Genomic DNA, 19,728 nt, shown 5'->3' with positions numbered 1-19,728 from the left:
CTGGAAAAACTCATTTGCCAAGGGTTCCCACATGTTGGAATTCAATTGGGCAATTAAGTTAAATTCGCATCAATCTCCCACATCGATTTACGTTCATGTGGATAACACGAAATGCGGATTACACGACCCTAACCCGCCCCTGAATTAAAATCCAGCCCAATATATCTTTAATGTGCAGTAAAACTATTCCATTGAGTCCACTTGTGATTGTGAAGGCAAGGCTGCTATAAATCACATTTTTTCGAAGCACCCACATGCTAGCAGTAGAACAGTGACGTGCCTCTGTGGCTCCTGAATACGTTATTTGATCCAGAAACAGCGCTGTAATTTGGTTGTCTGTTTTGCTATCATGATGACAGTCAAGGCACGATTTATTTTTTCCACACTTAACAGACCATATGAATGTTAGAAAACTGTCCATGAGCTGTAATAGCTCACTGCGATCAGTCGACATGGGAGTATTAACATGATTTAATTGCAGGGAAGATGGGAAAATATACGTTGCCATATTTATTGTCTGATCGATAATCAAACAAGTCATTTGGAACATAACTGGGGGATTTACTGCACATCTCAAATCCAATGATTTTCAGTGTTAGAATGCACCATTCAGACTAATTACCTCCTCCTGTTGGCCATCCTGTGATCGCTGAACAGCCCAGATGACTGATGTTTGCTGTGACCTTGGACTGCATTCCAGGAATGTGGAATTGTACTGCACTCCAAAAATCAACTTCTTCTCAGTTAGCACGTTCTTTGCATCTATGTAATAAATGTTTATTGTGGGCGTTAAAGAAAAAAAAAAATCATTACCATTTAATACTAGCAAACTCCAAAGTAGGTAGAATGAACTTAACAACTAACGATTAAAGCGTTCCATGGCCCAAAATGAAACCAGCTGCTGTGAAAACTACTTCTGCTCTGATGTTCCAAACTATTGGTTTTTACAAGGAATGTTTTAAATGCTTCCATACTCATGCAAGATGTTTGCCAAATAACCAGTTAAGTCACTGTGTGTCAGATTGGGCTTATAATCCTGCAAGGGATAACATTTGCCAGCTGAATTACTGTGTTGCAGCATTTATTACCTGCAAGGGGTGCCACCACCATTTAAAACAATATAGAATAAAAAACTTATTTTATTAGTAATCAAAGAAGCATTTATATAAAAAGATCTCCATTCCTATAAAAAGCCAGAACTGTCTCCATTGACTATGAACAAAGGAAAAATCCAACCGAAAAGGGATTTATGGAATAATTAGGTTTATCAGTGGAGTGCTGTTTTGCTGTTCCATGATGCCACATTAATGTCTGCGTGCTTTAATTCATTTTTGGCAATATTTTTTTTCTCCTCACCCATATCCATCCTCCTTCAGCTAGGAAAATAAATCCTGTATGCTACAGGATGCTCGTTACCATCAACTGCAACTGAAGTACCGCTATCACTCACAAATACACAGGAGTAATGCAGTAATTGCCACATTTATGTTTATACACTCACAGTCCTCCTGATCCCAACACTGCATTATTGGGTCTCCAGACTTGACATCTTGACGTCTGGTCTGTCTAATCGAAAAAAAAAACACATTTTAATCATTGGAGTTAAATAACCAAAAAACTCAAGTCTTCATATTGGGCAAGTCAAAGATATTGCTATTGAACTAGTATGGGTAAATGTTTGTACAAAGTATTGGGCAACGTTGCCTGAAGATCACGTATAACATGTATTTAGCTTTGTGACTCTTGTTTACAAGTGCATGTACAAGTAGAAGTGGATGAATGTTTCCACAAAGAGAATGATGTTTGACATTGTAGCCCATCATCCCCTTCCAATGCTGCCGCCACCTCCTTTTCCAATGCAGCCATTACTGTCATTGCCAATCCTGCCATTACCCTTTCCACGGTCTCCACTATCTGAATTCCCATTCCAGATTTGATCCCCGTAGTCTGTAGACCCTATGGCACGGATACCTGCAGGTCGGGTGTTGTAGGAGTGCAGAGCTGCCATCACTCTCCTGGCTTCCATCCTATCCTCTTCTATGTCCTTATCATCCTCCTCCTCAAAGCACAGGAACAATGGAATCCCCAGAGGGAAATCCATTATTTCAAATAAGCACAACTTACTTTAAATTCACAGCAAGTTTCACAAAGTATCTTTAAATGCAAAGATACTGCAGATTCTAAGTATTGGAAATGACTCCCACCCAAGATCACCCTTCTGTACGACCTTTCATCATCCTGATCTCTTGTTGCACAGGTTCAGTATTGCGTCCTTTATAGTGGCAGCGATTTGCAGGGTTACTAATTAGACAGAAATGATGGGACATCCTGTGTACACTTGGCCATGTCCACTCCTTCACTTGCATGCAATGGGATGGGCTTCTGGTGGGGTCACGGGAGGGAAATTGCGATGGCCATTATTTTTGGGTGGGGGGGTTCGCTGGGAGTCCTCTCTGCTCCATTTTTACTTGCCGCACTGCTTCCATACCAGGAAAACCCAGGCGTGAAAGTCAAAGCTTCCTGTCATTTGGGTTTGCCTGCTTGAGTTGGAGAAATTTCAGCTGACATTGTCCGACTCACTACAATAACTGAAATTGCCGGAAATGCACAACGGCATCTGGAAAAGAGGAAGGTTAATATGTAGATTTCTCTTTGAAATGCAGAGCAATCCGCTGTGCATTCCCATCATTTTTTATTTGTATTTTAGATTTCTGACATTTGTGGTTTTCTTTTTGCCTTAATTGTCTGGCTCACTGGTGGGGAGGGGAGGGAGAGGGAAGAACAGTTTTGGTCACTGCTTGTACAATATAGAAAATGTATATTTCCTCTGGTCTCTGTTGCTATCAAAATTGTAAAAGTTCAAAAGGACTGGATTTATAATTTGTCTAGAAATGCTGAGCAGATGGAAACAACATGAATGCATTTTTGATGTTGTTACACAAAGTATAATAATTCTTATAGAATCATAGAATGGTTACAGCATGGAAGGAAGCCATTCAGCCCGTCAAGCCCGTGCCGGCTCTCTGCAAGAGCATCTCAGCTAGTCTCACTCCCCCGCCCTTTCCCCGTACCCCTGCAAATCCTTTTCTTTCAGGTACTTATCCAACTCCCTTTTGAAAGCCGTGATTGAGCCTGCCTCCACCACCCTTTCAGGCAGTGCATTCCAGATCCTAACCACTCACTGCATAAAAAAGTTTTTCCTCATATCACCTTTGGTTCATTTGCCAATCACCTTAAATCCGTGTCCTCTGGTTCTCGACCCTTCCGCCAATGGGAACAGTTTCTCTCTATCTACTCTGTCCAGACCCCTCATGATTTTGAACACCTCTATCAAATCTCCTCTCAACCTTCTCTGCTCTAAGGAGAACAACCCCAGCTTCTCCAGTCTATCCACGTTACTGAAGTCCCTCATCCCTGGAATCATTCTTGTAAATCTTTTCTGCACCCTCGCTAAGGCCTTCACATCCTTCCTAAAGTGCGGTGCCCAGAATTGGACACAATACTCCAGTTGAGGCCGAACCAATGTTTTATAAAGGTTCATCATAATTTCCATGCTTTTGTACTCGACGCCTCTATTTATGAAGCCCAGGATGCCATAAGCTTTTTTAACTGCTTTCTCAACCTGCCCTGCCGCCTTCAACAATTTGTGCACATATACCCCCAGGTCTCTCTGTTCATGCACCCCCTTTAGGATTGTACCCTTTAGTTTATATTTCCTCTCCTCATTCTTTCTACCAAAATGTAACACTTCACACTTTGCTGCATTCAATTTCATCTGCCATGTGTCCGCCCATTCCACCAGCCTGCCTCTTGAAGTCTATCACTATCCTCCTCACTGTTCACTATAGTTACAAGTTTTGTGTCATCCATGTCATTGTGTCCTGTACACCCACATCCAAGTCTTCTTCCCTGACTTCGCATGCTGCCTGATTCCAATTCTACTTTAACGCAATCAGCATTAATAATTTACAGAAAAAATACTTGCTCAACTATTTGTAACAAAGCACAAAAAAATGCATCTAAAAACCCACCAAGAAAATTCAGAGCTGAAAGGGACCTACGCTGACTTTGATTGAGCACTTACCTTTTCGGTGCTGGCACATATCTGCAACATGAGGTCCCATCCCATGCACAGTAGGGATCTCTAGAGAGGCAGCATTCAGAGCAAGCTATACCATATGCACCACATCTCTGTAGAGCAAGCTGCACCACGCTATCCTTCGATCCGATATAAATCTGTTTCTGTAAGTGACATTAAAGCTGCATGAGTATTTAGGATCAGTTAAGGGCTCAAGTCTCTCAGTGCATCCCATCCAATAATAAATAATCTTTAGATATTATGTGAGGGATTATGGAGTGTCCTCCTCAAATTCGGCTGCCCTCAAAAGTTTGTCACCATCCTCCGCCTGCTTCACGATGACATGCAAGCCGTGATCCTGACCAACGGTTCCACCACAGACCCAATTCATTTACGGACCTGGGTCAAGCAAGGCTGTGTCATCGCACCAACGCCCTTCTCGATCTTCCTTGCAGCAGTGCTCCATCTCACCCTCAGTAAGCGCCCCACTGGAGTGGAGCTAATTTACAGAACAAACAGGAAACTGTTCAATCTCCATCGCCTCCAGTCCAGATCCAAGGTCGTCCCTTCCTCTGTCGTCGAACTACAGTATGCAGACGACGCTTGCATCTGCACACACTCAGAGGTCGAACTCCAAACCATCGTTAACACCTTCACCGAAGCGTACGAGAGCATGGGTCTTAAACTAAACATCCGTAAGACAAAGGTCCTCTACCAACCTGCCCCCACCACACAGTACTGCCCCCCGATTATCAAAATCCATGACAAGGCCTTGGACAACGTGGACCACTTTCCATACCTCGGGAGCCTACTGTCAACAAGGGCAGATGTCGATGACGAAGTCCAACACCGCCTTCAATGTGCCAGTGCAGCCTTCGGTCGCCTGAGCAAAAGAGTGTTTGATGACCAGGACCTCAAATCCGGCACCAAGCTCATGGTCTACAGAGCAGCAGTGATACCCGCCCTGCTGTATGCCTCAGAGACATGGACCATGTACAGCAGGCACCTCAAAGCACTGGAGAGGTACCACCAATGCTGCCTCCGCAAGATCCTGCAAATCCATTGGCAGGATAGGCGCACCAACATCAGTGTTCTCGCTCAGGCCAACATCCCCAGCATCGAAGCTTTGACCACGCTCGATCAGCTCCGATGGACGGGTCACATTGTCCGCATGCCCGATACGAGACTCCCAAAACAAGCGCTCTACTCGAAGCTTCGACACGGCAAGAGAGCCCCAGGTGGGCAGAGGAAACGCTTCAAGGACACCCTCAAAGCCTCCTTGAAAAAGTGCAACATCCCCACCGACACCTGGGAATCCCTGGCTCAAGACCGTACAAAGTGGAGGAGAAGCATCCGGGAAGGCACCGAATACCTCGAGTCTCTTCGCCAGGAGCAAGCGGAAGCCAAGCGCAAATAGCGGAAGGAGCGCACGTCAACCCAAGCACCCCACCCACCCGCCCTTTTAACCACCGTCTGCCCCACCTGTGACAGAGACTGTAGGTCCCGCATTGGACTCATCAGTCACCTGAGAACTCATTTTTATCTTCGGTTCCGAGGGACTGCCTAAGAAGAAGTTCCTGAGCCTTCAAGTCCCTAAATCATCCCATGTGCTGCGTGGGCTATTTGCATTACTATTTGAATTGTCTGGTAAATCTCAAGTCATTTCCATAGCATCACATCTTTTTGGCACCACAATGATGTAAGATAGATGCACCGCATGAAATAAGGTAGCATTACCACATCAATCTGTTTACACTCTGATTCTTATTTACAGGAAGCAATTAAAATGGAACTTGCTTGCCTTTAGAGGCTGCCGACAGGAGATGTTACTAATAGAGTCATTTCAGAATTTGAGCGAACTGAATTTGTCCAGAAAGAGAATTGCCTCTGTCTGCAACTGCTCTTATCCGGATCCCTCTTTTAGTTTTTTAGTTTTCTCCTTGTCGCTCTTGTTCTAAAGCTAGTGACTTGTGTTATATTATAGTTCCACAAATAAGGTGGGAATCATATTTAAGTGGCTGTTTCTTTCTGTGAATTCAACAGGCTATTCCTCGCAAATCCAGTCATTTTTTCAACAAACACACTTCCAGCAGAGGTCACTGGAGAGCAATCCGCAGGAGAAACCCTGGCTGATTTTCTTTCAATCCATCGCCCAGAGATGCTGAGAAACCCCACAGTCATCCCAATAGAAATCAGCTAACTGCACAGACCAGGAATCGAACTTGCAACGTTCTTGGTCTACATATCTCAAGGGGTCACCACATTTGCCAGTCCAGCTATTTCTTGAGACCGATTTTGAATCACTTTTGACTCCATTTTCTCTTTATTTTTCCTCCCCCATTAAGCCTCTCTCTCTATCATTCTCTGACTGAGAAAGCAGATCAGCAATCTGTTCCCAGGCCTCTGCAAATAACCGTCTTGAGTCAACTACTTGAAGGGTAATAGTAGTGGTCTGAGGTGACTATCGCTCCGAATGACTCTCCTCAATGCAGTTGTACGTTTATGGCTCTGTGAAATTAGTGCATATGTAACTACAGTCTTTACAAATAACTTGCAAAACGCAAGGAGAAGCAATAATTTCCAGTAAGCTGGAGTGACTACTGAAAAAAACCATTATGCACATTTAAATACAACCTGGCCCCGTTGTTTAGATAAGTTGTGCTGTGTTGTATTTAGATTGCTTACCTGCTTTGAAGATATTTCCATCGTTAATACTGGAGTTGATTCCTAATAAAATATAAAAACTGGCAATTACTACAACTTAATAACTCAGATTGATAACTATTGAAAAATCACGTGAAATGGAGCAACAAACTTGGTGTCAATTAGTTTAGCGATGGCTTTCTTGTTTAATGGCTTTCCCTGGCTGTGATTACAGCAAGAGGTTTGTTTATTCAACACCTTGTCACCAAGATTTAAAAAATTGTTGATGATTGTCATCAAATATAGAAAATGAGTTGACAAGCTAGTTTTGTTCACAGATTATGGGTGCTTGTGTTTATGCTGTGTGGAAATAGTCACTAAATCAATTTGCAAACTTTGTGATGGACATGAATTGTTCGCCTGTCAAGTTTCATGTAAACAGCTGTCATGAAATTCCAGGACTGGATAATGTTCTGTGATATGTTGGCAAGACACCAGTTATGGTTGAACTAGTTGAATTATCAACTTCCCACATTACAACAGTGACTACACTCCAAAAGTGCTTCATTGGCTGTAAAGCGCTTTGAGACGTCCGGTGGAACATAAGAACATAAGAAATAGGAGCAGGAGTAGGCCATTCGGCCCTTCGAGCCTGCTCCGCCATTCAATGAGATCATGGCTGATCTTCTGCCTCAACTCCATTCACCGGCCCTATCGCCATATCCCTTGATGCCCTTACTAGTCAGAAATCTATCAACTTCTGTTTTGAATATACCCAATGACTGAGCCTCCACAGCCCTCCGGGGTAGAGAATTCCAAAGATTCACCACCCTCTGTGTGAAGAAATTTCTTCTCATTTCAGTCCTGAATGGCCTACCCTTTATCTTGAGGCTGTGGCCCCTGGTTCTAGACTCCCCAGCCAAGGGAAACATTCTCCCAGCATCCACCCTATCAAGCCCTGTAATAATTTTGTATGCTTCAATGGGATCCCCTCTCAATTCTCTGAATTCAAGAGAATACAGGTCTAGTTTACTCTATCTCTTCTCATACGACAGTCCCGTCATCCCAGGAATCAATCTCATGAACCTTTGTTGCACTCCCTCTATGGCAAGTATATCCTTCCTTAGGTAAGGAGACCAAAATTGTACACAGTACTCCAGGTGTGGTCTCACCGAGGCCCTATATAATTGGAGTAAGACTTCTTTACTCCTGTACTCAAATCCTCTTGTAATGAAGGCCAGCATACCATTTGCCTTCCTAATGGCTTGCTGCACCTGCACATTCACTTTCAGTGACTCATGTACAAGGACACCCAGGTCCCTTTGAGCATCTGCATTCCGCAATCTTTCACCATTTAGGAAATACTCTGCCTTTCTGTTTTTTCTACCAAAGTGGATAACTTCACATTTATCCACATTATATTCCATCTGCCATGTTCTCAGCATCCTCCTCACAGCACACACGCCCACTCAGCATTGTGTCGTCTGCAAACTTGGAGATATTACATCTAGTTCCCTCGTCTAGATCATTTATATATATTGTGAATAGCTGGGGTCCTAGCACCAATCCCTGCGGTACCCCACTAGTCACTGCCTGCCACTCTGAAAAAGACCCGTTTATTCCAACTCTTTGCTTCCTGTCTGCCAACCAGTTCTCTATCCAAGTCAGTACCTTGCCCCCAATCCCATGTGCCTTAACTTTACACGCTAATCTCTTATGCGGGACCTTATCGAAAGCCTTCTGAAAGTCCAAATACACCACATCCACTGGTTCTCCCTTATCTATTCTACCAGTTACATCCTCAAAAAATTCCAGTAGATTAGTCAAGCACGAATTTGGTTGATTTACGCCTCCTGTTAGTGCCTGGGATTCAGCGGGAGGTTAGCGGCGGCGCTAACCGTTAGCGCCGCGTGGCGCTGCGCCGCCGGCGATGACGTTATCGCCATGCGCAACGCCTTGCTCGCGCACTGGCTGTAATATTGGGTGGCGCCCCCCGACTTACCACTGGATGCTATCTCCGCCGAGGTCAGGGGGGCCTACCTGCAGCCGGGGCAGCGCTAGTTAAAGGGGAGGTGGTGGACGGCCATTTTTGTTGCTGGTTGCCTGCCAGCACCTGCCCCCGTTGCTATCCCATGGCCTCCTCTGCAGCCCCACTGCGGGGTGCCAGCTGCTAGGCCTGCAGCACCATGGTGCAACGTGCCGCAGAGCGTGGTGCTGTGGCATGTAGCGCCGCGATATTGGCTCGCAGCACCCCAAGGGGGATGTGGAGCGCTTCCAGTAGCGCCCCTCCTCTCTCTCGGGCGCTACCTGGGAAAATCGGCTGCGGGGGCGCTAACTTTTTCGGGGCGCTAAAATTAGCGCCCCGGCGAAGGTGGTGCCCCAATTGTTACCCCCTAGTCTTATTACACGTCATTGATTGGGGAGGGGAAGTCTCACAAGCTAGCTCAATTACAACCACAAAAAGAACGTTTCAGCTTCAAATCAAGTGCTACAAGATGATATTCTGTACCTCAAACACTTGCAATTCTTCTAGTACAACTTCTTCTGCATTCAAATTGTCCTTGGTAACACTCAATGCTTTTATTACTGTTCCAACATCTGGAAACATATTTCAAAACAAGTGCATTAATGAAAGAATATATTTTGAATGATTATTTTAAAATGAGGATCTCATGTACCTGTGCCCAAAAACAGAACTGCATACTGTCCATCCTTTGCATTAACACGGTCGACCACAATCTGTGTAATTCTGTAACCAACGTTCACTTGAATGAAAACAGGTCTCTTGTTTATTGGATACACAGCCTTGTACATCATTGGATGATTCTTAATGAAGCTGATGACATCGTCTGAGAAATTCTTGGTTGACTCAATTGTAGAGTCAAATGTTTTGCTGGGACACTAAAAGAAAGCAGGCAGGAATTTTTATATGGATTTTTCTTAACTTTTAATAAGTTTTTAAAGCTCTCTACATTTTCAGAGGAAGCACCAAAGCTTCTATGATGGAGAGATTATTAAATCAGTAGCATTTACCAAAATTAGTTAAGCATTATACCCAGAGACAGTTGGGATGCTACGACTGGCATCTGTTCTAGGAAGGGTTCCTGCTCCTAATCATTGTCCAGCAGCCTCAGCTGAAAAGTATGTGTGGATAGGAGATGAGGACTGGAATGCGAGATCTTACATTCCACATATAATAGTTTACCAACACTCGCTGCCTAGGCTCACACGTGAAAAACATTACTTTAGTGAGGCTGTAGGACGGTATGGTAGCATGGGTCAGCGCCTTCAGAACAGGGGCGGAAAAAATTGGGGAGGAAGATAAAACATTTAAAAGGTGCTTGCTCGTTCTATATAGTGTAACAGGGTGAGAGGAATGATACATGAGCCATGGACATTTGAGAACTCTGTATCCATAATAGGGGTACAGATTTAAGAAGTTGTATAACATGTCAGAATGACCAGGGCAAAGTGGTATAGCTTTAAGAAATCATTGACCTTAACTGCCTTTAATCAAGAAAGACTCCCAGCCTGGAAGGACTGAAGGCAGGGACATAGTTCAGTTGAGGAGAGGAGGTTGGAGAGGAAGGAGCAGAGAAAGAAAAAAAGAAAAGAAAGACTTGCATTTATATAGCGCCTTTCACGACCATGGGACGTCTCAAAGCGCTTTACAGCCAATGAAGTACTTTTGAAGTGGAGTCACTGTTGTAATGTGGGAAACGCAGCAGCCAATTTGCGCACAGCAAGGTCCCACAAACAGCAATGTGATAATGACCAGATAATGTTTTTGTTAAGTTGGTTGAGGGAGAAATAAAGCAAAGAGTGAGAAGGTGTAGGCTGGAAAGTAATCCATCTTACTCTCTGGTTCATCACTGCACTTAAAGACACAACTGCTGTGGTGAATAAACCTCACTTGTTTTAAGCTCTAGTTTGCGTGTCTAATTGATCACTGGGGCCCTGGGCCTGCTTCAACTTGTTACACTAGCAATAGAGTGAACCTTATAACAAGATGCATACTTCTAATGGTTAATGGATGACTGTACATACTGTTCCAGGTCTTGGGTAAGGAATCTTCCCCTGATATTCTACCCAGTGGCGGTCAGGGCTGTCTTTATGTGTGAAAGGTCCATTAAATGCAGCACGAATATCAGCCAAGCTGTATGCACAAACTGCTGAGCCACTGAAAACTGAACTGGGAGACAAAGAAAAACAACGTTATTAAAACATTCTCAATGATTACTAGTCCAAAGTTAACAAAGTCCTCAGAGATAATTTCATTATTGTCAGTGCTGTTCAACATTAAAGTTCCACTGCTGCAAAGGATTAAATTCAATGGAAGAAAAAATAATAATAGACAGGTGACAAAGAGTTGTTTTGAAGAAATATTGGCATATTTATCTATGTAAATGCAAATATTCTGTCAGAAATTTCCAGGAAAAAAGTAAAATGTCAAATAAATGCTTTTGATGTATGGAAACCAGAGGGAAAAAAAAGAAAATTTTTAATATAAAATGGTTTAAAAAGAAATCAGTATTTAAGTTAGATTTTGAAAGATTGCGTGGGCAGACCAAATAATATTGATGCTCTACATTCTCACAGCAGTGATGAAATGGCTATACATTATTTAGCACAACACCATTCTCATTTACCTGGAAGATGTGAAGACTCCATAAACCACTGGTAATTTGTCATCATTTGTGTTGAACAGAAAAACATCCTCTTTATAAAATAAAAAATGAATACAAAATAAGAGATTTTGTCCAGAAAATCAGTCAAAATTAGTTCTTGTCAAACTAAGCATAGCTATGTTGTATTTCAGAAATAACCATATACAGAAAAAGTAATTTAGTTTCTTAAACATGTCTTTATTTTCTCCCCAGGGTTTTTCTTTCTAGATCTAGCCGTTCTATACAGAATCTCAATCAAGTTGTCAAAGAAGACGGACTTGCTGTCAGATTTCTGCCAATGTTGCTCCGTAATAGTCACTAAAGGGTGTGCCAGTGTGGCTAAGAGTGATCAATCCTCTGATGAGGATCCTTCCTCCTGGGGATCATTCTGGCCTCTGCAGCCCCCCCCCCCGACCCCCGCAGACCCACTAATCGCCTTGGTGACAATGGCGGGGTTCGGAGCCTTCGGGAAGCCTGCACTTGTGAGGGCAAAATGGTGATAATCCTCTTTTCTGCCTGTTAACTACCTATTAACAGGCCGTTAATTGGCTTTAATCCCTTCCCACTTCCAAGGAGACAGGACCCGGCGCGGGACGGCTACCCGCCTCCTGGCAAGATGGCATGGAGGCGGGTTGGGCACCCACCCCCAAATTCTGCCATTTTCCCGGCAGTCCCACCTCCATACCCACCTCCCCAGGGCTGGCAAGATCGCGGCTATTGGGTAGAAGACCTTCACGAACTTTCATATACATATCAATATTAAGATAATGTTAACGCTGTCCTCTCAATTCTGAATACTGATAAGACTTCCTTATCTGTGTTCAATGCATGATTGTTGGTATAAAATAGTTTAGAATCACAGAAATATGACTTTGCAGAGTGAAAACAGGATAAGCCATTCAATTTGGCTAAAGAAATGATTGCCAAAATCAAACGGATCCTACACCCTATTTTGATATTGTGCTGCATTAAATAAACTATGGGCTAGAAATTCAGTAGGTTAGCGCCCCCAGTTAGCGCCTGGTGGGGGCGCTAATGGAGCTCAAGCATTAGCGCGCAGCGGGGTGAATCCTGCAAGTTTGCCGGCCCCATAGCGCCGGTGATAACAGTTAGCGCCTTGGTCCCTTTCGCCAGGCAGATCGTGACATCAACGAGTGTGCAACGCTCGCTAGGCGCCCGATCTGCAAACTTCAGTAGCGCCCCCTGCCTTACCACCTCGCGCCGACAGCACCAGGGAGCGGAGGCGTGAACCAGCCGCTGGCGGGGCGCTACTTAAAGGGATGCACCCCAGCCGTCAAGGAACTTCCATTCCAAAGGTCAGTTTTGAGTGGCAGAGAGTGCAGGATGTATCTGCAGCCAAATAAAGGCTGCTTAGTCCCTGGAGTGTTGCAGCTCATCAAAGCACTTTAAATTTCATCTCACAGCATATCGCCGTTCTGCACTCCCCGAATCATTGGAGGCTGGTGTGCAGACTGCAGTGACCCTCCCCTTTAATGGCTGGAAGGTGCCTGCGCCAATGCTCAGTCCCGATTACACAACACCTCATATTCGTTATCGCTTGGAGCCTAACGCCACTCACCTACGCCATTAGCGCCTGATTTATCACTCCCCTGCATTCTTTGAGCGCTGAGACTGAATTTAGCGGGCAGCGAGATTGATTAGCGCCTGGCGCTAAATTTCCAGCTTCTCAAAAGTTACCGCCCCTTCCTGGGCGCTACTGAATCTCTCCCCCTATGGCCTAAACAATGTGGATTTTAGGAGACAAATAATTTGTATCAATGTCAACTTTTTTTTTTAAATGGCCTTCTATTTTCAGAACTCGGGAAATATGTGTACACCAAACGAAAAATAAAACGGAACATTACTTACGCAACTCATCAAAATATGTCTGATAGCCATCAGGTCCTGGGACAGAGCAAATCAAACGAGCTTTCAGAAATGTTGTCCACTTGTTGATCAAACTCCGCTGACCTCCAATATCTTTCTGCAAAGATTTAGATCTCGTTATTAAGCAAGAACATTTATCTAGCACTATCTGGGAGAATCCACAATCAACACAAGGAGGGGTAATCCAACTCCCATTACAATTTACACCAAACTCTTGAAGAAATATGTGCCTATGGGGGCGATGTCTCACAGTCTCCGAGTCAGACAGCCAATCAGAGACATAGCCCCCGATATTTACTCAGAGCCAGGAAGAGAGTGGGTGGGTGGGGGGGCGGGGGTTGGATTTTCAGACGGGAAAGCTGGAAGTAATGGTTTCCCACATGTCCTGCCAAATTTAACAACAGGATGTCTTTTCAGATTGACAGGCTGGCTGCCTATCGGCTGGGAAAGCAGCTGGGGAGCGGTTGTCGGGCAAGTTTGACATCACGGGGACAGGGCAGCTGATTGTGGGGGTTCAATTGCATGGAGATAAGCTTAGGGGGAAACAATCCCGCTCCTCCTAGCCCACACACAGTGCAATAAAGGCACTTACCTCATGGATCCTATCTTCTATGTTTCTATAGGGATCAAGGGATATGGGGAGAAAGCAGGGACAGGGTACTAAATTTGGATGATCAGCCATGATCTCATTGAATGGCGGAGCAGGCTCGAGGGGCCGAATGGCCTACTCCTGCTCCTATCTTCTATGTTTCTATGGATCCGGCACTTTGCATCTCCTTTTACCTGCCAGGATTTCCTGCACTCAGTCTCCTTAAAAGATTTTAGTGACCGACCCGCCTCCATTAAAGTTGAAAGTAAGCGGGCTGGGGTTGGGTTTGAGAATTGAAGAATTTTAAGCCTGCAAAACGGGTGCAAGGAGGTCCAATTTCTACTCCTCTGTCTTCTCCAACTACCCACAATGATGCAAGCAGGGATTGAACACATTGGTCCCCACTTGCATCCACTAAAATAGAGCTGATACTTCACCATTCAGTGCAGTTAATAGGGACATTAATGCATTCTTTGTTCTTCCTCTCCTCTCACCCAGCTGTGTGATTTGAGGGTGCTATTATTCAAGACTTCCTCCCCTTCCTTTTTTCCTCTTACTCCAAGGGGAGAGAAAACAAGAGAATGTTATGGAGGCAGGACTATCCCAACATCCATTACAGGAGAAAGAAAAAGCATTTAACCGTGAAACCAGGATTTAGCAGCGGTCTCTTTCACCACTGGAATCAAATCAGCCGAGACATTTGAGAGGTTTGACAGGGGCAAACACACACTTTCTACATGCAAATGGTCAGATGACCAGGCTATTTTTAAGTTGGTTACTTTTATTTGATACCATCAAAGCTAACACAATTTAAGCAGCAATAGATCTCATCACAGAATGCTCAGCAGATGCCCTTGTGTAAGTGGCATTATAACCACAACAGTAAGCTCCACTAATTTAGTATCAAATACGTTTTAAATGCTCGGACAGAATCTCTTCCCACAAACCAATCCATTTGTAGAACTGGACAAGATAGTTGCTCTTCACCAGCAGAGGACTGAGTTGTGAGGGGAAAAAAGGAGAAACTTGGGCTTTTCATTGTTCATGACTGAAATGATCTTATAGGGGTTTATAATGGTATGGAGGTATATAGGCAGTAAATGGTACAGAAACGGTAGATCTGGAGCACTACTTCAGATAAAGTGGTTTATCCATTCCTGAACAGAAATGTTGCCAATCCTTCAGTCCTTTGGCCCAACTTCCACGTCCAAGGAAGTTTGTGGTCAGAGCCTTTGATATTTCCTATCTGACTTTGCTCAGCATTCTAGGAAGCCTGCCTTTAGGGCCCCCGGTGCCTTTCCCACTTGAAATTCCACCACTTTTTGTAGCACTACTTTCTTATATAATGTTATCCTATCTAATTGTTCCACTTCGTCCTCTTGTCTGCTTTCAATTTCACCATCACAGACTTCTATGAAAACCAAGACAAAATGCTCAGTTCGTATCACCATCATTCCTTTATCCTCTGAAATGTTCTTTTCTTTCTCTAATCGGCCAACCCTTTCTTTAACTACTTTTATTTTTATGTGTTTATGGGATGTTATTATTTTCCTTTATGTTTCCTCTCGGCCTTCCTTCACCCTCTCTTAGCTTCTCTCATCTTCTTTGTTTGCGCTCTGTACTTTTTGTACTCTGCTTGATTTTCTTTTGTATTATTAGCCCTGCATTTATCACATGCCTCTTTTTAAGCCTTATTTTAACTTGAATTTCTCTGCATATCTAAGCAACCCCAACTTTTGCAGCAGCCTCTTCGTGCAAGAATGTGTTTCGCTTGAGCCAGAGGACTATGCTCTTAAACCCCACTAGAGGGAGCATTGCTACATTTTCTACAAGAATATCAGCAAGCGTGACGAATCTGTATCGCTGCCCACCTCTGACCCTGCTTTTCTCAACCCTGCGCACACTCCTGCTCCATTATTTTGACCTCCCATAGTTTTCACATCTCGATGCTGCCACTTTCACCTGCTTACTGAACATGCACAGTGAATAGGTTCGTTCAGCCTGTACCACTTAGCTGTTTTCGCCCAGTCAATGTCATCATTTCGAAAACAGCCAAACACTTCATCTGCAGCTATTTTGCTAAAAGTTAATTAAGTTTATTCAATGTTTTCTTTAATTCAGGATCTTTTTCCTAAAATTGCTCTTCCACTTAACGGCCTAGAAATTGGATGGCGCCTGAATCGTGGTTAGATTCTGGTGCGGCGCACTTCTAATGGGGTCGACAGCAGGACCACGGGAAATTGGTCCGCCGGCCTCATTTGTTTATTGCTGCCGAGCTGCTGGCACCGAGAAGCACAAAAGTCTATTGCTTGGCCGCCAGCTGAGGTGGTAAGCAAGGTCTGGGAGGAGGGGAAGTGGGGGGAGGAAAAGTGCGGGGAGGAAAAGTGGGGGGAGGAAAAGTGGGGGGAGGAAAAGTGGGGGGAGGAAAAGTGGGGGGAGGAAAAGTGGGGGGAGGAAGTGGTGGGGGGGAGGAAGTGGGGGGAGGAAGTGGGGGGAGGAAGTGGTGGGGGAGGAAGTGGGGGAGGAAAAGTGGGGGGAGTGGGGGAGGGAAAGTGGGGGAGGGAGGGGGGAGGAGGAAGTGGGGGGAGGGAGGGGGGAGGGGGAAGTGGGGGAGGGAGGGGGAAGTGGGGGAGGGAGGGGAAAAATGTAATAACGATGGAGGGGTCTGGCAGCGGGCTGCACCTCCTGGCTCCACAATAAGGCATGAGAATACTGACCGCAGCGTGAGAATGCTGACTGCAGCATGAGAATACTGACTGCAGCGTGAGAATACTGACTGCAGCGTGAGAATACTGACTGCAGCGTGAGGATACTGACTGCAGCGTGAGGATACTGACTGCAGCGTGAGAATACTGACTGCAGCGTGAGGATACTGACTGCAGCGTGAGGATACTGACTGCAGCGTGAGAATACTGACTGCAGCGTGAGGATACTGACTGCAGCGTGAGAATACTGACTGCAGCGTGAGAATACTGACTACAGCGTGAGAATACTGACTGCAGTGTGAGAATACTGACTGCAGCGTAAGAATACTGACTACAGCGTGAGAATACTGACTGCAGCGTGAGAATACTGACTGCAGCGTAAGAATACTGACTGCAGCATGAGAATACTGACTGCAGCGTAAGAATACTGACTGCAGCGTGAGAATACTGACTACAGCGTGAGAATACTGACTGCAGCGTGAGAATACTGACTGCAGCGTGAGAATACTGACTGCAGCGTGAGAATACTGACTGCAGTGTGAGAATACTGACTGCAGCGTAAGAATACTGACTGCAGCATGAGAATACTGACTGCAGCGTGAGAATACTGACTGCAGCGTGAGGATACTGACTGCAGCGTGAGGATACTGACTGCAGTGTAAGGATACTGACTGCAGCGTAAGAATACTGACTGCAGCGTGAGAATACTGACTGCAGCGTGAGAATACTGACTGCAGCGTGAGAATACTGACTGCAGCGTGAGAATACTGACTGCAGTGTAAGGATACTGACTGCAGCGTAAGAATACTGACTGCAGCGTGAGAATACTGACTGCAGCGTGAGGATACTGACTGCAGCGTGAGAATACTGACTGCAGCGTGAGGATACTGACTGCAGCGTGAGAATACTGACTGCAGCGTGAGAATACTGACTGCAGTGTGAGGATACTGACTGCAGCGTGAGAATACTGACTGCAGCGTGAGGATACTGACTGCAGCGTGAGAATACTGACTGCAGCGTGAGAATACTGACTGCAGTGTGAGGATACTGACTGCAGCGTGAGAATACTGACTGCAGCGTGAGAATACTGACTGCAGTGTGAGGATACTGACTGCAGCGTGAGGATACTGACTGCAGTGTGAGAATACTGACTGCAGCGTGAGAATACTGACTGCAGCGTGAGAATACTGACTGCAGCGTGAGAATACTGACTGCAGTGTGAGGATACTGACTGCAGCGTGAGAATACTGACTGCAGCGTGAGAATACTGACTGCAGCGTGAAAATACTGACTGCAGCGTGAGAATACTGACTGCAGCGTGAGAATACTGACTGCAGCGTGAAAATACTGACTGCAGCGTGAGAATACTGACTGCAGCGTGAGAATACTGACTGCAGCGTGAGAATACTGACTGCAGCGTGAGGATACTGACTGCAGCGTGAGAATACTGACTGCAGCGTGAGAATACTGAATGCAGCGTGAGGATACTGACTGCAGCGTGAGGATACTGACTGCAGCGTGAGGATACTGACTGCAGCGTGAGAATACTGACTGCAGTGTGAGAATACTGAATGCAGTGTGAGAATACTGACTGCAGCATGAGGATACTGACTGCAGCGTGAGAATACTGACGGCAGCGTGAGAATACTGACTGCAGCGTGAGAATACTGACTGCAGCGTGAGAATACTGACTGCAGTGTGAGAATACTGACTGCAGCGTGAGGATACTGACTGCAGCGTGAGAATACTGACTGCAGCGTGAGGATACTGACTGCAGCGTGAGGATACTGACTGCAGCGTGAGGATACTGACTGCAGTGTGAGAATACTGACTGCAGCGTGAGGATACTGACTGCAGCGTGAGAATACTGACTGCAGCGTGAGAATACTGACTGCAGCGTGAGAATACTGACTGCAGCGTGAGGATACTGACTGCAGTGTGAGAATACTGACTGCAGCGTGAGGATACTGACTGCAGCGTGAGAATACTGACTGCAGCGTGAGGATACTGACTGCAGCGTGAGGATACTGACTGCAGCGTGAGAATACTGACTGCAGCGTGAGAATACTGACTGCAGCGTGAGAATACTGACTGCAGCGTGAGAATACTGACTGCAGCGTGAGAATACTGACTGCAGCGTGAGATACTGACTGCAGCGTGAGAATACTGACTGCAGCGTGAGAATACTGACTGCAGCGTGAGGATACTGACTGCAGCGTGAGAATACTGACTGCAGCGTGAGGATACTGACTGCAGCGTGAGGATACTGACTGCAGTGTGAGAATACTGACTGCAGCGTGAGGATACTGACTGCAGCGTGAGAATACTGACTGCAGCGTGAGAATACTGACTGCAGCGTGAGGATACTGACTGCAGCGTGAGAATACTGACTGCAGCGTGAGAATACTGACTGCAGCGTGAGAATACTGACTGCAGCGTGAGAATACTGACTGCAGCGTGAGGATACTGACTGCAGCGTGAGAGATACTGACTGCAGCGTGAGAATACTGACTGCAGCGTGAGGATACTGACTGCAGCGTGAGAATACTGACTGCAGCGTGAGGATACTGACTGCAGCGTGAGGAATACTGACTGCAGCGTGAGGAATACTGACTGCAGCGTGAGAATACTGACTGCAGCGTGAGGAATACTGACTGCAGCGTGAGAATACTGACTGCAGCGTGAGGATACTGACTGCAGCGTGAGAATACTGACTGCAGCGTGAGGATACTGACTGCAGCGTGAGAATACTGACTGCAGCGTGAGGATACTGACTGCAGCGTGAGGATACTGACTGCAGCGTGAGAATACTGACTGCAGCGTGAGATACTGACTGCAGCGTGAGAATACTGACTGCAGCGTGAGAATACTGACTGCAGCGTGAGAATACTGACTGCAGCGTGAGAATACTGACTGCAGCGTGAGAATACTGACTGCAGCGTGAGAATACTGACTGCAGTCGTGAGAATACTGACTGCAGCGTGAGAATACTGACTGCAGCGTGAGAATACTGACTGCAGCGTGAGGAATACTGACTGCAGCGTGAGGAATACTGACTGCAGCGTGAGGATACTGACCTGCAGCGTGAGAATACTGACTGCAGCGTGAGGATACTGACTGCAGGTGAGAATACTGACTGCAGCGTGAGAATACTGACTG

The 19,728-nt window shown here is 45.5% G+C and overlaps 1 protein-coding gene across 1 annotated transcript in view; it reads right to left on the bottom strand.

The window, feature by feature from the left end:
- The window catches only part of LOC147105199 (semaphorin-3D-like), a 147,915-nt gene that overhangs the window by 24,916 nt on the left and 103,271 nt on the right, over positions 1–19,728 (bottom strand). The window contains exons 8-16 of the mRNA XM_086011320.1: positions 13,258–13,372; positions 11,371–11,440; positions 10,769–10,913; positions 9,400–9,622; positions 9,231–9,319; positions 6,764–6,805; positions 4,085–4,242; positions 1,502–1,566; positions 623–762 (exon numbers count right to left, since the gene is read on the bottom strand). Of these exons, the coding sequence (XP_085867446.1) occupies positions 623–762; positions 1,502–1,566; positions 4,085–4,242; positions 6,764–6,805; positions 9,231–9,319; positions 9,400–9,622; positions 10,769–10,913; positions 11,371–11,440; positions 13,258–13,372 (1,047 nt within the window). The remainder of the gene's footprint in view (positions 1–622; positions 763–1,501; positions 1,567–4,084; positions 4,243–6,763; positions 6,806–9,230; positions 9,320–9,399; positions 9,623–10,768; positions 10,914–11,370; positions 11,441–13,257; positions 13,373–19,728) is intronic.

The sequence above is a fragment of the Somniosus microcephalus genome, chromosome 18 (assembly GCF_052327205.1).
Source record: "Somniosus microcephalus isolate GS21.2 chromosome 18, FLI_Smic_1.0, whole genome shotgun sequence".
In the NCBI taxonomy this organism is placed as follows: Eukaryota; Metazoa; Chordata; class Chondrichthyes; order Squaliformes; family Somniosidae; genus Somniosus; species Somniosus microcephalus.
Note: the sequence above shows the minus strand (reverse complement) of the source record. Positions and strands in the feature narration are given on the sequence as shown.